Source organism: Varanus komodoensis, unplaced genomic scaffold (genome assembly GCF_004798865.1).
Source record: "Varanus komodoensis strain SLA01 unplaced genomic scaffold, ASM479886v1 scaffold37, whole genome shotgun sequence".
Taxonomy (NCBI): Eukaryota; Metazoa; Chordata; class Lepidosauria; order Squamata; family Varanidae; genus Varanus; species Varanus komodoensis.
The window spans coordinates 2,846,822-2,869,205 of NW_025335889.1; the positions used below are offsets into that span (position 1 = coordinate 2,846,822).

The window sequence follows — 22,384 nt, forward strand, 5'->3', positions numbered from 1 at the left end:
TGTGTTGTGATCCACACAATCAAAGGCTTTAGCATAGTCAATGAAGCAGAAGTAGATGTTTTTCTGAAACTCCCTAGCTTTCTCCATGATCCAGCGTATGTTGGCAATTTGATCTCTAGTTCCTCTGCCTCTTCAAAATCTTGCCTGTACTTCTGGTAGTTCTTGGTCCATATACTGCTGGAGCCTAGCTTGTAGGATTTTGAGCATCACTTTGCTAGCATGTGAAATGAATGCAATGGTGTGGTAGTGCCAGTGTCATACCTTTTTGCCTTTTGGTACTGTCCATGGGGTTTTCATGGCAAAGATACTGCAGTGGGTTGCCATTTCCTTCTCCAGTGGATCATGTTTTGTCAGAGCTCTCTGCTATGACCTGTCCGTCTTGGGTGGCCCTGCACGGCATAGCTCATACCTTCATTGAGCTACCCAAGCCCCTTCACCACGACAAGGAAGTGATCTATGAAGGAGTGGAGGTATAAGCAGTAAGTAAAAGGTAAAGGTTTCCCCTTGACATTACGTCCAGTCATGCCTGGCTCTAGAGGGCGGTGCTCATCTCCGTTTCCTAGCCGAGGGAGCCAGCATTTGTCCGCAGACAGTCTCCGTGGTCATGTGGCCGGCATGACTAAACACCGAAGTGCATGGAACGCTGTCACCTTCCTACAGAAGTGGTACCTTTTTACCTACTTGCATTTGCATGCTTTCAAACTGCAAGGCTGGCAGGAGTTGGGATGGAGCAATGGGAACTCGCCCCGTTGTGCAGATTTGAACCGGCAACCTTTTTGATCAACCAGCCCAGCAGCACAGCGGTTTAAACCACTGCACCACCTGCATTCCTTCAAGCAGTAAGTATAACGCCCTTAAAACACTCTTTCTGGCATTTAAATTAGTCCTTTTTACTCACCTGTGACTGAAATGTTTTAATAAATAAATAAATAAAATACACCAAACAGCCATAGACCAGTGACTTGGAATGCTGATTGTGCAGCTCTAGAAAAGCAGAATACAGACAATGTTAAAGTGGCACAAAAATCTAAATACATCCCTCTGCCACTTTAATTTACACTTTGTCCCAAAATTGTTTTTCTTATGTCTGGGTTAGAAGTCTGATTATCAAGGGATAAATGGTGGAAGGGGGAAGAGTTTGACACATTTTCCTTGACTAACAGTCATCCTTCTGTCCTGGTATTTTACAACTGGTTAATGTGATCTGCACATCAAGACATGGGTTAACAACTGCAACTGTGATGAGTATACATACAGTGGGTCATAATCAATGTAGTGTAAAACAACCGTTATGTCCATCACTGCCTGCCCATCCTTTATTACACTCAATGAGTCTTTCAACATTTTTTAAACATATTCACACTCTTAATATGCTGACACCATTCCACTGTTCCACACACTGGTCTGTCTTCATTCTCTTAGCCCACCTCTTCTTGCTTCTTTGTGTCTTTAGGAATCAAATCATTCTCAATAGTCTTTCCAGTTGCAATAAGCTCAAAAGTATCTGCTAGCTGTGACTGAATTGGGAGTAAGCATTCCTGCTGACCTTGAATGTATTTGACTTCACCATGATTAAATTGCATTTGTCTTCTGTAAAAGTATTCCTTGTTTGACATAGACTCAGAGTTTCTGTCTCCATATCCTCAGAGTAATGGTCCAGAAAGTCCAGAAGGTGAAATTTTTTCCAAACATATATTGCATTCTTGCTCCAGAACTATATTAATTTCTAAAATAACATATTGCTGCACAAAACACATAATGCAAAACAGAACTTTTACAGTAAAAGTGCTGTACTGTATTAGTAGTGCCCTTAAATATTTTGTGTATTTTGTGTGCTTTTCCCCATATCAATTTTATAGGTTTAGAATTCTTCAGAATCCTTGGTGGAAGCTGCTGCTATATTGTCTTAATGCAAATGAAACCATAATACCCTTGGTGCTCAAGGTTAATTCATATATTAATGTGGTACAATTTGTTTATTATTTATGGTACGGACTTTTAAAGTCCCTAAACCACAAAATATTTAATGGGAATGGGTGTTTAAAAATGTCTGTATCTTCATTCCTGATAATTGGATTAAAAGTTCTTTTAGAGGAAAGGCTTATAGATTAGTATGGTATTTGAACTTGGGCATGGCACAGGGAGGATAGGTTATGTGACCTTTTCTAGAACAAATAAGCCAAACTACAAAAATATTGTTCAGATAGACAAAACTTTATACATACAACTTTTAAGTTCTACGCTTGCTAGGAAACTAGTTACTTAAGTCATGTGAGCCAGGCTTCCTGAGCTGAAGATAAAAATATCAGGCAAGGTTAATAGTTTAACTGTCTGGGAACAGTTCCAGAAATGCAAAAGCTCTAACTCAGCCATTGATCTATTTGAAACATGAGATGCAATGGGTGGAGTCTGAGGAGATACCAGATAGTCTGCCTTAAATTGCAGGGCAAGCATATAACTGTTTTTATGCAATAGTATCAGGCACTGCAACCAGACATAATTAAAATAGAGATGAAAGAAGCTGAAAAGTTCAGCCAATGACAGACAAGAAATTTGAAGAATTCCAAATAAACAAGCATTTGTAAAATAAAACAGTTTAATCTTAGCACATGGAGAGCAATTGCTTGAATTTTCACATGCTCTCAAGTACCAGAACAGTGGAGCAGGGCACCTCTCTTTTTAAAGAGTAAGATTTTCATTCTGTAATTCCCATTTAACTCAGTTGTATTTACTTATGAACAAACATGTTTAGGATTGTATCACTATTTGGCTAAGATCAAGTGTAGGATCATATGTAGTAGTATACTGTGAGAAATTAATTGTGCCCAAGAAGTACTAAACTATTTTGTTATATGCACTGAGAGATCAGCAACCAAGTTAACAAAATAAAAGTTGGAGCATGATTTTTGAATTGAGATTAGGCCCTAAAACAGGGCAACTATGGAAGGTCCAAGGGCCAATTTCTACTTCCTGGATCTGACTGGGGACCATGCCCTATTGTTCCCACACAATCAGCAGCAAAGCAATATACAGTTTGCTGTGACAGAAGGTTGAAAGTGACCAAATTCACCTTGTTTTTAAGCTTTATATGACCCTTTTCAGCTTCTGCTGCATCACCAACTGCTTAACTGTTGCTGCCACAGAGCAGCAGTGGGGTACTGCCCTAAATGCCCGGGCTGTGTGGAACCTGTACTGCCTACCTTTGTCCTAGAGCAGCTTTCTGCAACCTTGTTCCTTCCAGACACATTTGGACTGCAACACCCAGAATTCTCAGCCAGTGGCCTTGCTGAATAGAAATTCTGGGAGTTGTGGTCCAGTTGCTTATGAAGGCCACCAGGTTGGGGAAGGCTGTCCTAGAAGAACATGAAAGAGTAAAGGTTCAGGAACAGATAAGAATGTCAGGAGAACTTAACCGGATCAGACCAACGGGAAGAATAAAAACAGCAGTTTTTCTTTTTAAAATGCTTCCCTATGTGTAAGGTATACATATAATTCTCTTTAACTGACAGCTTGACCTATCAGTTTGGAAGTAAAATTGACCCATCTAAAGATAAAGTAACATTCTTGCTCATAAGCAGGGATCTTTCCCAGATGTGCACACATAGCACTATTGTACTATATAGCACAGCAGGGGAAGGCCTTGCAGGGAGAGAAATAAAAGGTGTACTTTTTTTCTCCACGAGCTGAAACTTCCCACCTCCCAGCATAAACATGACTGGTTTTTGTCCCAGACTAGCTGAAGATATAAAAAGGGACACTCCCCTTACAGAGTGGGGAAACACTACAACATTTTACTGCAGGTCCAGCTTGTGCTGTCCTGTCCTTCTGTTAGCAAAATGGAGTTACTGTTCTAATTCACAGATCCTTGTGCACATTAGCACCCTTTATGTACAATGGTACCATGGCTCATGAACTTAGTCTGTTCCATAACTCTGGTTGTGACCCAAATTGGTTGTGACCCAAGTCAAATTTTCCCATAAGGTTCAATGTAAGTAAGGTTAATCCATTCTGTAACTATTTTTTTAATCAGAAATTTTGAAACAAAAGTGACAAAAAACAACAAAGTTACAAAGTACTGTACAGTACACTAACCCAGGTGCGGGGGAGGTTAATGTTTTGAGGGAGAGTTCTCCTCCATAAGGACGTTGGGGAGATCTCTTTCAGGGGTTTCCTCTCTTCTTTGTCTCTTAGATGCAGGGTCAGTTTTGGTGAAAAATCTGTCTATAGTCACTTGTTTTTTCCTGCACTGCATAACCTTCTGGAAATGTGAGACCACGTTATTGTTCATCAGATTCAACACTCTGTTTGTTACAGTGTTGGGCATGCTCCTGCAGGAAAGACAGGCACAGTCTCGGCCATCTCTTCCCCACCAACCAGCACAATCATGGCCTCCCACCCCCTGCAACCAGCATGATCGTGGCCATCTCCCCCCATCCCCCGAGTGGGGAGATGGCCACATTGCAGTTGCTTTTGTGCAGGGAAGACATGTGTGATCATGGGCGTGTTCCTGCAGGAAAATCAGGCACAGCACAGCTGGTTGCAGGTGTGGGGGGAGATGGCCAAGATTGCGACCATGAAATTTTTGTTCGTGACCCGATTTGGTCGTGAACCAAGGTGTTCGTGAGCTGAGGCACCACTGTATATAACTACATGTAAGAATCTCTTCATAGGTAGTTGTAGAACTACCCAGTGCTGAATCAGAAGGTGGTATAAATATCCTAAAAGGAAAGCAAAGTCTAAAATTCTGATAAACATTGAACTGGAAATAACAGGATGCAGTATTACAGCTGGAATGCTTTAGAAGAGTATCATGCAAAGGGAGAGCCCAGTCTTGCCCTGTACATAAAGCTAGAGCAGGAGCATCTTCAGGGAGCTTGTTTGCTCTTCTTGCCAAAATGGCAGCCACTATAAAAACTTTGTAGCTAAGAATTACTGCCCGAGTTGGATTGTTTCTTTCTTGGTCCCAGGGCTTTTCCTTTTATATCATGCCATTCAGATTGTAGATCTGTCTTACCCATTTTTTGTAGGCTGTTCTAGGAACCCTCTTCCAAGAATGGGGTGTAAATATTTTTTTAAATAAATGAATAAAAAAGTGTCCTCCTTGTTTCCATAGGCTAAGAAGTCTATTGTTCTTAGAACTACTACTTACATAACTGTGAGGTATTTGTCATTGTTTTCCTCATTACCCTCTAACTTACTGCTCTGGATAGTTTGTTTGTTTGTTTATTTTTCAATTTATATCCTGCCTTTTTCCTACAAAGGGCTCAAGGCAGCTTGCATCTCCTCCTCCATCTTATCCCCACAACAACAACCCTGTGAGGTAGGTTGGGCTGAGAGTCTGTGACTGGCCCTAAGTCACCCAGTTGGCTCCATGGCTGAGCAGGGACTAGAACCCAGATCGTCTGAGTCCCAGTCCCACCTCTTAACCACTACACCACACTGGCTGACAGTGTGCATCCTTTAAAAATGTTAAGCTTTCTCTCACATTTTCTTTCTGATTTCCTTTCTCCTAAATTCCAAATATTGATTGTAGCATCTGAGCACCTTGTATTTCATGAACAATACTTTCTTCTACTTACATGATGTTTATGAATTATTCGGAACTACTTTATTTCAGGAGTAAAGTATCTTTTGAAAATAAACACAGACCTTGGATCTTTTTGATCTCTGTCTAATGTGCACGAGGTGGACAGTTTACTTTTCTGGTTACTTTTGAAATGCTGTTTTCTGTCTGTCACCATTGGATGCATATCCCCCCCCCCCATGCTTCCTTCTAAAAACATACTCCCATCTGGTGCAGTGAACCATCTGTGGCAGCTCTCTGACTCCTTTGTCAAATGCATATTTGAGCAGCCCACTTGTGCATACATCTTATTCTCCTTTTCATGTTGTCTGTTTGCTCAATTATCTTTTCCTTTCTGCCTGAACATGTCTGAGCAGACTGTGGTCCTATGAGCTGAAAATACCATTTTTTGAGTTCTCATTAAAGTATCCTTTTTTATCTGTCAGACCAGGTGGGTGCTTTTTAGGGAGATCTCATTTGCAGGGCTGTAGGCTATAAGTAATTTTCTGAGAGCTATTACCCCCTTCTTCATAAGTTTTGGAGTGCTCTGAAAAGAGAAGAAATTGAAATAAGAACTTGAGAGAAATGAAGATGTTTCTGTTACTGGGTTGTGGTTGGTTTGACCTCTTCTGTTTTGCCATATCTTTGTTTCTTAATTTGGTTTCTTGATTTCTAACACACACACTCTTTTCATCTTTCACTATGCTTCTTCAAAGTGGTGTTGATTAACATCTTTGGCTTAAGCCCTCTATTTCTGCCTTCCTTCCTGTCCTCCCCATTTCATTGTTTTTCTTTCCCCACCACCTAAATAACCACACCCCGGAAAAGCATTTGGTTAAGCCTGCAGTAGACCATGCATTTTAATTGCCTTTTATTACAAGATAAGAGGCTTCATTCACTGATTGCAGCAGGGGTTTCTCTCAGCCGCTTTTAGCTTGTAGCTTGAAAATGTGCTTCTTTCAGCAACATACATTGTTCCCATAAAATGGTACTTTTGCCTCTCATTCTTTTGGGACTTAATGTGGAAGATCATTCCAAATAAGGAAGATTCAACTCTAAGATTCTGTTCCCCTTCCTAAATACAATAACATATTAAATAACATGTTTACCCTGCTGAAATAACTCTTGTTTGAGTTCAAAACATCATAAGCTACCTGAGAGCAGTACCAATTAGTCTCTATCATTACTGGCACTTGTGGGTCCTTTTCTTTAGCTCAGTAAACCATCTTGTCAGTTTAGAGGAACAGAACTTGAGGCCTCATCTAGTTATTGCTGCTATTAAATTACTCTCCTATATGTGACCAAATCCTCTCTCCAGGGTCTGTGTGTCAGTTTGGCTATGTGCCCAGCTAGCATCAGTGCTATTGTAGTCCCAGAGCCAGGATGTGTTTCCCACAGAGAATCAACTGTATTTCTGTTGTATTTGGGGATGTTGCGCTTGATATGAATAGCACAGAGCTGCCAGCAAGTTTAAGCCATAGAACCAGCTTCCAGAGTGAATGCTATCTCACTTTCAGCTTCAGAATTAGTCTCTCGTTAAAGCTAGAAATGTTAATAAAAACTGCATGTGTAGTTTTCATAGTGGCCCTCTGAATTGGACAGGGTAGTCCCATGTACAGCACTGATTTTGCCACTGGCTGCCATTTTAATGGCACTATGAATGCTTAGTCCTTAAAAGCAATTGTTTGCCACTTAAGTGTAGATTAAAAGAATAAAGACCACAAATGATGTAAGAAATGCAGCTATATTCTTATACCAAAGTATAGGAGTGTCTTTACAGTTATGTAAATGTCATGAGTTCATTACATATCAGAATCTACTGGAAGATTTCTGCAGAACTAGGTAGATTGGTAATGATGTCTTAGAAATCAGAATTCCTAGGCTTAGAATTTTTTTTTACTCAAATATACATCTTGATCTCAAAGTCCTCATAGATAACAAAGTAACTCTCAGAACCTTAAGCTTTACCCTTTATGTGCAGCATTGTGTTAAAAGCTGTAAGATAGTCACTTAGATTAGCATTTTCCTTTTTCCTTAGCATCATACTTAAGAGAGATTTACTTTTCAAATATTTCTGTCTTCAAGTGTTATATTTTAATGGCATAAGTGAAGTATTTCAAAGCCAATACATTTTACTACAGGATAAATATAACCTTGCATTGAAATATTGTGGGAGTGATGCTTTTTTCTTTTGCTCTCTGCCACACCTGTCATGGTGGTACCCCTTTGGTTTGCCTACTTCACTGTTTCCACTGTACACGATTGCCCATCATGACATTGATAGTTCCCTGTTTACAGGAAAGTGACCTATAAAGTGACTGTCTAGTGACTTTCACTATCTCAACACCCACTTCCCTGCCAACAGACTGAGTCAGGGAGAATCAGGGTGGGGCTTGGTCTTTGCTGCTGCAAACTGCAAGTTTCTTGTGCTTGCAAACTGATGCCCTGACATATGAAATGGCAAGCTTTAGCAAATATTATAATGGTGGAGACCTAGGTTCAAATTCTTGCTTGAATAGGAGGGTAGGTTACTGTTTTGACCAAAGTTACTTTACAGGGTTCTCAAGAGGAAAAATGGGATATCCTCCTTTAACCTCTCCTGAACTCTGCAGCTTCTTGTGTGGGACACAACATGATAAAAATAATATTATTATGCATTAATATCGCTCACTGGTTTTTAACCATTCTGTAGCATGCCATTTTTAGTTTTCAAAGAGGAGTAAGGTATGACTTATCCCATCCTATTAGTGATTTTGGTAGAAGTGAAGTTTTAAGTTTAAGAAGTGGTGATTGTGAGTATGGAATAGGGTGCTCATAGTTTTCCTGAGGCTAATTAGCATGGATTACAAGACTATGAATTTATTATGTGGTGTAAATGGGATGTTGACTTGGAAATGGAAAAAAATGGAAGCAGGCATGTACATGGAACAATGTGTTTGCCCAAGCAGTTTCAATTGCAAATAGGGTGCTAGATATTATCCCATTTCTAGCTTGTCTGTCACACTCTTCCATTAGACTATAAACTGATCTCAAAAACCACTGGAAGCAAAAATGACCAAATTCAGATCAAGTGCACGGTCTAGTTTCTGCTACTTAATAATATTTCATTAATAATATTGCATGGCTAGTCCTCATTCTGTTCCTTTGCAGGTGGCATTGCAACATAGTTTTCTTTGTCAAAAACAGCATCTGTGAGACCCTTAAAGGGAAACCTTTACTGAAGGGTTGGTTGTACCTTAATTTGTTTATTTGAGAAATTTGTCTTCCACACTTCAGACAGGAGGAAAACTTCATGGGTTTGCCATCTATTTTTAACTTTCTTTGGTGTTTTATATGGATTGTATTTTTCCTCTTCATTGTCCAGATTGAAATGCAGTGTTCTGCTGCATTTCAAAAACAGAACAAAACAAACAGTGGAGGAACACTCTGACTTTTACAATGACTAAAATTTTAAAGACAACATGTTTTTGCTTTGGGAGAAACTGTAGGATCATGTATGTAGTAAGCATTATACTTAATTCACTGGTACAGTCTGAAAAACAATTTTGGCATGGAACATACAGCTTCTTAGTGTCATGAGAATTTCCCAGTGAAGTGTGAAGATGATTGTTATCTCAGGAAAACATAACCACAGCATGAGACATGGCAGTCTAGGATTATTCTTTGCATTGGATTATACAGATACGACTGAAATGAAATCCACAGTCAAAAGGTGTATGTGTGATCAACTTTGATTACATTACTTACTGTTGAGATTGGAAGAGATTGTTGTGACTAACTCTCATTTCATGTGATTATTAAACCAGTGCATTTTAGAAGGTCATTTAAGAAGAGAGTTTAATTTGGCTGGTAACCGTCCTATTTTCAATGCACATTGCCTGTTTATGTAGCCTCCTTTATGTGACCCCTCCCCCCCGCCCCACAATTGTAAAGATAATTGGCTGTTGAGATTTATTATTTGATGTTTGTACTTAGCTCCTGACTTTTTATTGCTATCTGCCTCTAGATAACCTCCACTTTTTGGTCAGTTACTTCACAGAAGACACAATTGTATTTTATTAATATGCCATTTCCTTCATCTATGTTTATATGCACAGTAATTTGTAGATACAAGGATTTTTCTTGTTTGCCTGCTTTATTTGTGAATACAGAGAAAGGTCAGCATAAATGTAAGCATTAGTAGAAGGCCTATTTGAAAACCTGTTCAAAATGTTTCATTTAGAGCTGTTTTCCTTCCTGCAGCATAGCAACGTATCATATGGCCTGTGGTAACACAGACTGTTTTAGAGAATGAAAGCTCCATTAAAAAAAACAACAACAACTAGTGCTTAAGAACTGGCCCCAAATCAAACTGGCTGTTTTAACGGATTATGCTCTAACTCTAAAATGACTTTTAAAAATTGCATCTTCTTTTAGATTTTAAAGCCCGTAAACGAAATTTGCTAAACTGAAACGGCACTTCCATTGTTCTTCCCTGTTCTGAAAGCTGCTCTGGTATTTTTCCACACACTAAAAGTGAACTCTTCACAAGGCCTGTTTCTTAAAAAGAGCTGAATGTGATAGGGTTAATGGACAGGAAGCTGCAGCTGCAGCAGGCTAATAGGCAAGTCAGATTTCTGGTTAACTGACAATTTTAGAAGGCCTTAGGGATGAAGGAAGGGCAGCTTGTGAAAACAGCATCTAGCACACTACTAAAAGAACCCGTAGCTTTTTCTGCATCCTTTATATTTAATTAGGAAAAGGGCATTGCAACTGATTAGGAAGCTGGCCTCCTTATTTATAATCCAACTTACATTGCATATGTTGGTCAAAATCCATAATGTGAGTTCGTATAACTCGCTACATTTTTAAGTGGAAGAAACTTATGCTTTTTGAGCTGTGTAGATATTATATAACAAATCAGCTGCAGCATTTAGCCTTGATCCTTTAGGATATGTTTAACTGAATGCCTTCTGGGTGTGGGTGGGTGTGCGTGTGCACACACACGCTGTGTGCATGCTTTGCTTCAAAATGCTTTTCCTCCTTTATCAGTGTGGTTTTTCGGTGCGTTTCAGAATGCTTTTTCTGGAGGAAAAACAGCTTTTGTGACCTGGGGAAACCTGCACGTTTTAAAACATCAAGCAGAAGCAACAGATGTGGTTTGATAAATTCTATATTTAGACAGCGCTTAGTACTTACTTAATTTTAGTTGAAAATCTGTTTTCTTAAGGACCTTGTGTGTTTGTAGGTCGTCTTTTAAGTTTCTTTTGCTGAAATAGGCCTAGTTTAGCCTGTCTTCTCTGTGCACAGGATGGCTCCTGCTTGCCAGAGCTGCACAAAGATAATCGCTCAGGAAGTGTTTCAGCCAATCCCCTGAAGCTTTACATTCAGATTTTCCAAAGTAGCCAATCCAGGATTAGCTTTTATTAGGAAGACAGATCATCAAGCTGAAGTGCCAAGCCCTTTCTGTCTGAGTACTGAGAGCCTGTCCTCCATGTTTTATAAGTATTGACATAACACTGTGTTAACAATGCATCCACAGAGGTAAGCTTTACTTTTTTACATTTTTTTCTCTAAAACCTATGAGTTGTGGTTTAACAGTGTGATTCTCTGTGATCTGTTGTGCAAAACTCACCCCACAGCACTTTATTAAGTTGGAAATGTTTAAATTTGCTTTCTTGGGTCACATGGTTTAGTAGCCATTAGCCATAGCTTTATTTTACAGACTAGCAAAACGTTTACATACATAATTCTTCACAAGAGCATGGTGGTTTTTAGAGTTTGTCAAGATACTGTTCTTCCAAAGCAGCTTTCTGAGTCTGAGCAGTTTGCCTGCACTATTGTCTGTTGTGTCACATGCCTGCTGGAGAGAAAATGGAAGCTAGGGAGCAGATGCATTTAACTGCCCTACAGGGAGACAAGCAGGAATAATGGCAGACAGCAGAACAGGCAAGTTTACCTTTTCAAACAGTGAAAAGAAGAGCTAAGCTAAGTTAACCCTGATAAAATATGGGATTTTTAGACACCTAGACTGCAGTAAATAGTGCTAATGGAAGATTGCAGATACTGGGCCTAAGTAGTAGAGTGCTATTGCATCATGTTTTTTGTGCAGTTTTACCTGAACTTAAAATGGATATTTAACTTTTTCCTTACAGGATCCTTAGATGCAGAGTGTGTGTTTTTCTGGAAGGCAATATTTAGCTGTCCAAAGCTGTTTCTTTCAAATGATTTTCTTATTGTAGGTTTTAGAAACAGTTAAATCCAGGTCTGAAACCATCAGGCTTAGCTATGCATCTGTTTCATTGCCTTACTTATTAAAGACAAAATGTTTTAAACTTTTGTCTACCTTATTTTCTTCAGTACAAATAAATCAATGGACTTTTTAACAGTGCTTTTTTCTTTTGCAATATATCAGGCACAGTTTTCTGAGATGGAGTGATATAAAATCATGTGTGGTTCATGAGAGTATTACATGTTCATTTTTTCCTCCTTTTTGAGCTTTTCTGGTTTTTGGCATGATGCTACGTAATTATTTCAAAAATTTCCTTTTGGTCAAATTCCAAATCTGCCAGCTTGTTGTTGTATCATATTTACTCTGAGGAAAATGAGATGGTTGCTTGAACAGTTGGTAAGTAAACTTGCCTGCTATTCTCTGATAATTTCAAATAGTTCTTAATCTTTTGCTTTTAACAGGGCAAACCTAATCCAGCCAGATAATTTCTTTGGATAGCTAATTTAAAACTGTTTTGTGTTATTGATTGTTCAGAATTCTGTTCATACAAACTGTATGTCAAATGAATTTTCCATTTTTTCCACAATCTCCTGCCACTCCTGAAATACATACTTCCTGTTTTCCTCTGTTTAAAAAATCTGCTTACTCTTTGTTCCTAGACCCTCTTAATTAATGCATTTGGAGGTTAAAGCTCAATTCAGACTTTCCTCAAGCTTTTGAAGTGTGATGAATGTGCTAGTTCTCAGCAAAGTAATCTTACTACAATGTTACAAGGCTATCCTTCAGTAACCTTATGCTGTTGTTATCCTATGATATATCATCCAGCATGAAATTTGGTTTTAGAATCACTTTTGAGTAACTTGTGCTTTTAAAATAATCTGGAACTGAGACATTTTGTATGCATGTCTGAACAAGCAGGTTTTTCAAGTGGACATTTTCTCACAGCCTTACAGAGTTTACTGTATATTCAGTTTTGTATACAGTTTTGTAGCAGTCCTTTTCATAATATTACACAAATGTGTCTTGAGAATATCTTGTCACTTTCTGTACAGGGTCTCCTGGACTTGATAAACTTGTAGCTAACATCCCTTTTACTCTGGTCTTGTCCTTAACTAAAAGCTCTCTGACTTGTTTTTCAAGTGAAACCACTAAAGTATGTATCATTAAAATGCCTAATTCTGTGTGTTCTCTTCTTTCCCATCACCATTTCTGAAGGAGCTGAAATTCATTATCAAGTTTTATGCTATTTTAGAACTTATTGGAATGTAAAATAATAATAGAATATTGTAGAGCAGTAAGTTTTAGTTCTTTGGTTGTCAAAATTGTGTTCAGGCTTTTTTCCTTGCAGCAGTTTATTGTATGATAGCAGCTGGGTGTGAAATCTTAACATTACACAATATTATCTTATGAAGAAGCAGGAGAAAATGAACTGTACTCAGTATGCTTGAATTAAAATGGCTCCCCTAGGTTTTGTTGAAGAAGGATGTGTCTCAAATCTGCACCTCCAGAGGTACTGCTGACATGGGAAAGCATATTTGCATGGACTACCCTTGTGCTCATAATGAAACACAGCATCACAAATCCCCTGAAGTTCACCCTTTTAAACTGTTCAAATGCTAATTCTTTCATAGTTCACAAAACATAAATGTCTGCATTGCAGCAAGATGTCTGAGGCAAGGAGAGGCAGCAGTGTTCCCAAATCAACCCAATCATGCTGCTCTGTTAAGAGTCTGAACCAATAGAAATGGAGGATAGCTTAAAGATTGACAAATACTGTAGCAAGGCTGAGAAAGGCCTTCTGGAAATTTCTCCCATCTTTGTTCCATGTAAGTAAATTCAGCCAAGCTGAAGCATTCTGTATATGTTTTGATCTTCTGCAAGATGTGGTATCAGTCATTTTTATGGATGACATACTTTGACGCACAGTGTGCTATTTTCCCTCTGGTTTAAACTAGATTATATGGGTTGTCTTTAAACGAGGGGCTGGATGGATAGGTGAACACTTATTTTTCCTGCCCAGACAGAACCAGACCTTGCAGATGTTGGTCTTCAGTGTGGCTTGTTTGAAACAACATGGCTGAAAGACCTTCCTGTGTTGGAAAACAAGTGTTTAGGTGTAATGAATATTGATAATATAATCTATCTTTACGGTTTTGACATATAGAAGGTTAGTTAGGCCAAGATGACTCTATCACACCATTATTACGTAGGCCACCATTTACTTACCATTGCAATTAGCTCTATAGGGGAAAAGAAGCACAGAAAAACAGTTCTGATTTATAGAATAGAATGAAAACATGAACTATATATTCTAGCATGCAAGGTAAAACAGATTTTTTCAAGTTTATTGATAGCAGTTAGATTCCTTGGAAAAGGAAAGCATGTTGTTTAAAACTGTGTCCCCAAATGTTTGTCTCTCTCACCTGTTTTTGTCGATTTCGAAGAGCAATGTACAAAGTGGTCCTGTGCATTTTCAATAGAAATACTAGGCTATTGCTTGTAAACTGATTATCTTAAACAGATGAATTCTCTTTCATTATAAACTGGATCAAGTTCCTTTCTTAGTGGTGGCATGTAAGTGATGCAAAATGAAAAGTAAAATCTGTTTTAACATCTCTGCATGATATTGTCCTCTCGGTTTCTCATTCAGTAAGTGGCCATGTTTGTTTCACATTTGGCAAGGAATAAGGGAAATTCAGTCTCCCCTACTTTGCTACTTTGTAATCACCAGTTCAGGAGTGATAAGCCTTTGTGACAACTATACCCTGATTTCTGTTGAGCCAAGAATGGTATCAACAGAAAGATTCCAAACAGAGTATTGGAATTCCAATGTGCTCATAGCAAATAGATTTGCCAGGCCATCAGATTGAACTTTGGAAACCAAAGGCCCCAAATGTTACATCTTTTACATAGTGTGCTACATATGTGCTGAGTTTGACATGGTTTGCTACAGTCAGACCTATTTTCCGTTCAGTGCTAACAATTGCCAGAGCCTATGGTACATTATACATACATTTGGTAATTTAGAACATGGTGATAAAATGCTGTGTCCTGAGATGATGATTTCAGCACTAAGTGTTGACTGTAGAGCAAGAAATTATGTCCCCCCCCCCAGCTGTATCCTATGAAATCAACTGGCTTAAGCATGTCAGCTTTTCCATAGGATCAAGCTTTTACTGTAATAATCTTATTAAGCTATGTAAGTTGTAGATACACAGTTGCTTTGACTGATCCTGAAATCTGAACATAATTACAATTTTCTCTTGCCTTTTATCAAAAAGCACATTACAGTGAATGTTATACAGGTTTTAGTTCCTAAATTTGCCACTTCCAAATTCTATAATTTAGTGTTTATATTTAATCTTAATGCACATCAGGCTTTTTTTCAGGATAATTGAAGAAACAGTACCAGTCCTTGCATATTCAAATGGAAGAAAGCATCTAAAATGGAAGGATTTCCTTAGTAACCTGTGACTTCACAGAGCTCTCTGGCTTGTACATTTTAGTCAAACACTAGGCTGTCAGATACCACAGTGTCATCTTTTTACCATTTTTCTCCTACTTAGATGATTGCTTTGAATGTAGTACTGCTATTTAAACAAGGGACATAGTTATCAAATAAATTGCTACCATTTTAGTGACAGTATAGGAATGAGGCAATGCAGTGCTGCCAGACGCCATTTTAAGAATCCTGCATAAATAGCATAGCTACCGATGAGTATGAGACTGTTATAGGTGAGTGCTTATACACAGACGTTATTTATTCAGTTATGGCATGCAGAATACTATGTCCATTTTTAATGCAATTTCTGGAATTTTTATTTTATGCTTGCTACGCAAAATCTAAGAGAAGCAGTAATTATTTTGAAGATAAACTAGAGTTTTATTGTTTATGATAACAATGTGTTTAATTTAAATTGAAAAGCTAATACATTGTATAGGTCCTGAGATTAAGTTAGTATCCATAAAAAGAGAATACTGTGTGTATGGACAATATATTCTAGATAATATTCCATATCAGATTTCCTGGTTAAATTTCAAGGTGCAGTACTTCATCTACAACTTTTGACTGTTCTCTACAGTAACTAGTTTAAGGGCATGGGAAAATGTTTCTACATTTCCAAAATATTTTACATTAAAGTAAAGGCATAGTCTTATTTAAAGAACACATTTCTTTAGAAGTCAGACTTGCTAATTCATTCCTTATGGAGATTAATGGGCATTACGATTTTTTTTTTAATCATGAAGAAGATAGGCTGCAAATCCACTAGGTAGGCTTGTACTCTTTATTTTCCATCTCCCAGCTTTCATGTAAAAAAAGGAAGGGAACCTCCTTTTGGTAATCTCCTTTGTCATGCAAATTAAAGAAAATTTGTAAAAGAGACTAGTTTTGTGTTTTCATTTATCAGGTTGTCTTGAGTCAATGTTACTGAACCTGCTACATGCAGAGCTACTAGCTCAGTGGCAAATTCAAATTCTAGTCAGTTAAGGGTTTAGTTGGCAAAAATGCCCACACACCCCTCTCTTCAGTCTGTTTTCTCAAGAAAAGTCTTTCCCAGGTAAATGTGTTTGCAGTTTTAGAAACCTGGAAGATACAGCACTATTATTTTTTATGGTTAACATCCAGAACAGTAGCTTCTCTGTACTCTAAAAGGAAACAAATGTCAGTTTACTAAAATGAGTGGATAAATATGTGGTCAATAGTAACAATGGTGGTGTACAACACCTATCAGTCTTTCCTGAAGGTGGTGTGTGGGGGAGTGTTTATTTCTATTCTGGTTACGTTTTTCTTAATGCCAGGGTTTTCTTTTCCTCTTTTAAAAAGAAAAGGAGTATGTGTGAGAGAGAAAGAGAAAATGCAGCAAAATAATTGCTTATCTATTGAACTGTAGCTGTTTGGGTAGTATTTTCTTTAAGTTATTGTCTCAAATTCTTTATAACTGAGAATGCTGCTTGTAGGATGACCTGCACTTAGCTTGAACACAGTTTTGGTAAGGATGAAGGGCACAAGCCTGAAGTTCTATCATTACTACAAAGGATTAACCTAAGCTTGGTGTATATTGCGTGTATGCAGATTTTCAAGATGTGCCCATCCCCCATTAGCATCAACATGGTTTGCTGCATTAGTCCAAACAATGCAAAGCAAGGTAGATTTATTACCTTTGTATTGATTAATTCATTCAAAACTGCAGTACTGTAATCACATTCCCCTGCTGTTTCTGACAATTCAAAATGTCCTCTCCTCCTCCTCCCTCCTCCTTTCCTTTCTAAAAATCTGTCAAGATCCATCTGGATCACTGCAATTCAGAAATTTAGCACCACATGCACAAGAGGAACTCCCTATTGTCAACTACATACAGGAGAGCTTTCCATGCTTGTGGCGCTTCATTTGCCATTTTGGGACACCTTTAAATCTTTATGATCTGAGAAGCTTCCTTAATATGCAATTCTGTATTTCTGAGTTATTCATAGCTTCATTCTTATAATCATGCCATGAAGGTAACAACCAATGTTTGTTTACAGCTGTCAGAAACTGCAGGCATATTCCAGTTTCACAATTATATCTGCATAATGTTTGTTAATCATGAGATGAAATATTGGGTAAAACCAACTTGGGACCCTAAGTGTCAAGTGGAAGCTTGTTTTTGTGAATTGCTCAGAGGTCTTTTGATAATATCATTGTCCCGTCAAATTCTTCCAGCTTCCGAATCTTACTGCAGTACTCTGCCCTCACCATGCCCCACTATCCATTGCTCCAAAATGGTTCCTGATCCTTTGGGGCAGCTTAGGGAATGCAGGAGCCAGTACTGGGGAGAGAAAACAGGAAAACTCTGTTATGCAAATTGAATTCTACTTGCTCTTTTTTGGATCCATTCCATATATTTAGTACATACTGGAGATGTTTGAAACAGAAACCATGGTCCTGTGTTTTTTCTTAGGAAATTTAGGAAGAATGCCTTAGAATTTGATTGCTGTAATTGAATGAACTACCTCTACAATGTTTTAAATGACATTTTGCACAGTTTTAATAAACCTTATCATTTTCTTGATTTTGACGCTTGGAATACACAATCTGATATTGGACAAAGGTAGAAATCATTTACTGTATCTAGTTTTGTCATACGTGCAAAGAGATCATTGACTTGCATTCTAGGATTATTTCAGTATGTCCATAAGCATATAGATAGAAAATAGTTTAAAGAAATACTATGTTGTTGTTGTTAGTCGTGAAGTCATGTCTGACCCATCGCGACCCCATGGACAACATTCCTCCAGGCCTTCCTGTCCTCCACCATCTCCCGGAGTCCACTTAAGCTCACACCAACTGCTTCAGTGACTCCATCTAGCCACCTCATCCTCTGCCATCCCCTTTTTCTTTTGCCATCTATTGTTCCCAGCATTAGACTCTTCTCCAGGGAATCCTTCCTTTTCATTAGGTGGCCAAAGTATTTGAGTTTCATCTTCAGTATCTGGCCTTCTAAAGAGCGGTCAGGGTTGATCTCCTCTAGGACTGACTGGTTTGATCGCCTTGCGGTCCAAGGGACTCGCAGGAATCTCCTCCAGTACCACAATTCAAAGGCCTCAATCCTTTTGCGCTCAGCCTTCCGTTATGGTCCAACTTTCACAGCCATACATTGCAACTGGGAAAACCATAGCCTTGACTATACGCACTTTTGTTGGCAGGGTGATGTCTCTGCTTTTTAGTATGTTGTCTAGATTTGCCATAGCTTTCCCCCCCAGGAGCAAGCGTCTTTTAATTTCTTGGCTGCAGTCCCCATCTGCGGTGATCTTGGAGCCCAGGAAAATCTGTCACTACCTCCATTTCTTCCCCATATATTTGCCAGGAAGTGAGAGGACCAGATGCCATGATCTTAGTTTTCTTAATGTTGAGTTTCAAGCCATCTTTTGTGATCTCCTTCACCCTCATCAAGAGGCTCTTTAGTTCCTCTTCACTTTCTGCCATGAGAGTGGTATCATCTGCATATCTGAGGTCATTGATATTTCTCCCAGCAATCTTAATTCCAACTGGTGATTCATCTAGCCCTGCCTTTCTCCTGATGTACTTTGCATATAAGTTAAATAGGCAGGGCTACAGTATATAGCCTTGCCGAACTCCTGTACTATATAGTATAGTATATATTTCATAGAAAAGTTTTGACAGATTTTATAAAGATTTGGGATCGCATATAATTGCCTGTGTAAAAACAAGAAGTTTCATCTGGGATGAAAAATGGGATAGTCATTGTTGCAAATGACACCAAGGTATCCAGGATAGTAAAATCTCAAGCAAATTGTAAAGATAGCCAAGGAACCTTCACAGTGAGGGAGTGGGCAACAGAATGTCAAGTGAGATTTTCTGTTTGCAGTTATACAGTGATAGACCTTGCTACCAATAGTTCTAATGTATAATGAAATGTCTAATTCATTTCAGGTGGATATTTGTAATGATCAGCTAAGCATGATCATTGAAGTTGAAGCATTAAAAAGGTCAATTCCCTGTTGGGGAAAATGATTGAAAATAGGACTGTACATATGTTTATCAATGCCATTATATAAATTTACATAGTATATAATCTGTGCAGTTCTGGTTCTGCATAACTCTGCTGTGGTAAATCTGGAGAAAGAATGGCCAAACAACAGAAATAATATCTGATGATGATGATGATCCCACTTTTTCCCTTTCAAGGAACACAGGCTGGCTTGCATAGTTGTCCCCCACCTCTTAATCTTATCTTCACTATAATGACCCAATGAGTCAGGCTTGGCTGAGATTCTGTGACTTACTCTTAGCTGAGTGGGGACTAGAACCTGGCTTGCTTGAGTCACAGACCTGCATTCCTAACCACTACACTATACTAGCTTTGTATGGAGCACCTTTTTGTAAGGAGAGATGAAAGATGGTTTCTTTAAGGAGATGATCAAGAAGGAGCCAACCAGATGTTTGCAAAATTAGGAATGGTGTGGAGAGAAGGGGAAAGCAGTAAAAATGAGTAGAATATGTGGTCTGGTTGGTTTTAAAAATGATTAATAAATTTATGGAAGAACAGTGATGGCCATTTTATAGTATAGTTAAAAATGAGGACTCCAGGATCATAGGTGGTATAACTTTAATTATTAAGTACAATGGACATGCAGTCTCGTGACTCTTAGTCCCGTTCCCTTAATCACTGGATTGAGAAGATTGTCCACAGTTTCATAACCATGGTTCATCAAGTTGTGGGTGTCCATATTTCCTTACCCCTAAAGGTACCAGCTTTGATGAGAATACCCTGCCTTGCATTAAAACAGAGATCTCCATATTTAATTCAAGGAACTCTGGCTTAATATTGTTCACTAAACCATAGCGTAATGTAAGAAATTAGGTAATGGTAAACATAGAGATGCAGATATTTTGAGCTTCATAGAGGCATCTGGATATTTGCTTTTAAATACAGAATACGGGTGACATTTGGACAGCTTCATGTTCTAGTGTTAGCACTTCTCTCTTATTTGCCTTTCTCCTAGAACCCTCCTTTCAGTATCATTTAGCATTCAGATTTCTAGTCCCTGTAATGTAAAACTTACTGGTCTCAAAGAAAGGTCAGTGGAGTCTATATTTCATTACTTATTCGTACTGCTACCAAGATTTGTGGCTAGTTTTTATAGTATTGGTGCTATTTGAAAAAGATTCTACAACGGCTTCTAGGCACTTTCTTAAATTTGTGCATTTCACCAGGCTTTATTCCATACTGGTCCTAAGGCAGTTCTTCCTTGGTAAATGAAAATCTCTTTTCTGTGAGGTGGGCTCAAGAACTGATTTAAATGTGTTTAGCTTTAAAAATAGATTGCATATGGTAAATGCATGTTTAAACCTGTTTTCAGAATAGGCTTTAGAACCCATGGTTATCATAGGGCATTGACTGTTATCTCTTAGAAGTCTGTATTTCTTCCAGTTTCAGATGACCATACGTTAAAGCATATAGTAACTTCTATGTCTCCTCTCCTTATACCAGTGTTTCTGGACTGAATATTGCATTAGTGAAATGTCAAAACACAATTTTCTACCTATGGTAAGGATATTAGATATATATTATATAATATCTAACATATTATAACATACAACATATATATATATATATATGTTGTAAGCCGCCCCGAGGCTTCGGCGAATGGGGCGGCATAAAAATGTTTTAATAAATTAAAAAATAAAATAAATAAATAAAATATTGCCCTGTATACAGCTTACTGCCACCTCAAAGCCAAATGTTACTTTAGCTTACTGATACTTCTGAAACATATCAAAGACGTTGTCTTCAGCATTTCTTACAATCCTTGGCTACAACTCGGAACTGTAAATATTCCAGAACCCAATTGATAGTTCAAGTTTTCTTTCACAGAAAAGACATCAGCATTTTAGTGCAGCTCAATAACAGTTCCGTTCCTGGCTCTTTCATCACTGCTCCATGACTACTGAAGGAGATAGAAGTCCAGTAACTATACAAGCTTGTGTTTTTGCAGTGTTGGTGTTTGAATGAAAATACTAACTCTACTGTTGCAGATAAGCTCATCACTGTGGATGTGCAAGGAGATGTGGATCAAGCTGCCAAGTATCTATCCCAGCTCCCTCACAATTTTTAAGTCATAGAATATAAACTACAAAATGAACATAATATCATTTTACTCTTACAGCTTGGCTGAAGAGGAAATAAAGGCAGAGCAGGAGGTGGTAGAAGGAATGGATATCTCCACTCGATCCAAAGGTAAGTGAAAACAATGTTATCTTTGTCAGTTGTAGTAAAATAAGCATTAAGCTAACATTACTTCAGCTTTCAATTTTGTTACCTGAAATGCATAAAAATTATACAACAGGATGATGACTCAGGACTGTTTACATGAGTGTGAACTGTGGGTGCATTTCTGGGCATTTTTTCGTACAAGTTCCATTAATTTTGATCTATTTAGCAACTAGCACATTTCTGTCACGTGTCTCAGAGAACAACATTAACGAAGTTTCCATCCACTTGAAGGCAAAACCACAATTTCACCTTCTTCCATATAGTCTGTCAATTACTACCATGTTGCTTGTTTGTTTATTTGATTTATTTACCACCTTTTTCTTTCTTAAATAATTAAAAGTGACTTCCATCATTCTCCTCACAACAACATTGTGAGGTAGGTTGAGCTGAGAGTCTGTGACTGGCCCAAAGTTATCCATTTGGCTTCATGGCTGAATGGGGACTAGAACTCAGATTGCCTGAGTCCCAGACCCACACTCTTAACTACTACACCACACTGGCTCTCAAGGGATTCTCTTACTCATAAAAAAAATCCAGCCTTTCTTCCCTATCCCCTCAGCTAAAGTTATGTTTCTGGGCATATACTGCCATGACTACTGCAGTCTTCTAACTGATCTTCCCTTGCTTCAGTCATCTCTGAACAAGTTTCCACAATCGGATGCCTTCAGATTCCTTCAGTCCCAACCAGCACGGCCAGTAATCAGGACTTACGGGAGCTGGGCTCCAGAATATCTGGGTAATTGTAGATTGGAGAAGGCCAGTATAGATGTAAGCTGGCAAGATGATTATATCCTCTCAAAGTTCATACCACATAACAAACTTCCCCAATTTCTT

The 22,384-nt window shown here is 38.3% G+C and overlaps 1 protein-coding gene across 8 annotated transcripts in view; it reads left to right on the forward strand.

Annotated features, from left to right (window-relative positions):
• The window catches only part of ZMYND8 (zinc finger MYND-type containing 8), a 102,384-nt gene that overhangs the window by 12,867 nt on the left and 67,133 nt on the right, over positions 1-22,384 (forward strand). For 7 of the 8 annotated variants that reach the window (XM_044440406.1, XM_044440410.1, XM_044440411.1 and 4 more), the window contains exons 1-2: positions 10,929-11,086; positions 21,444-21,514. In XM_044440406.1, the coding sequence (XP_044296341.1) occupies positions 11,073-11,086; positions 21,444-21,514 (85 nt within the window). In that variant the 5' untranslated portion in view covers positions 10,929-11,072. Of the gene's footprint in view, positions 1-10,928; positions 11,087-21,443; positions 21,515-22,384 lie in introns of those variants that run through there. The other variant, XM_044440407.1, reaches the window with a different exon arrangement.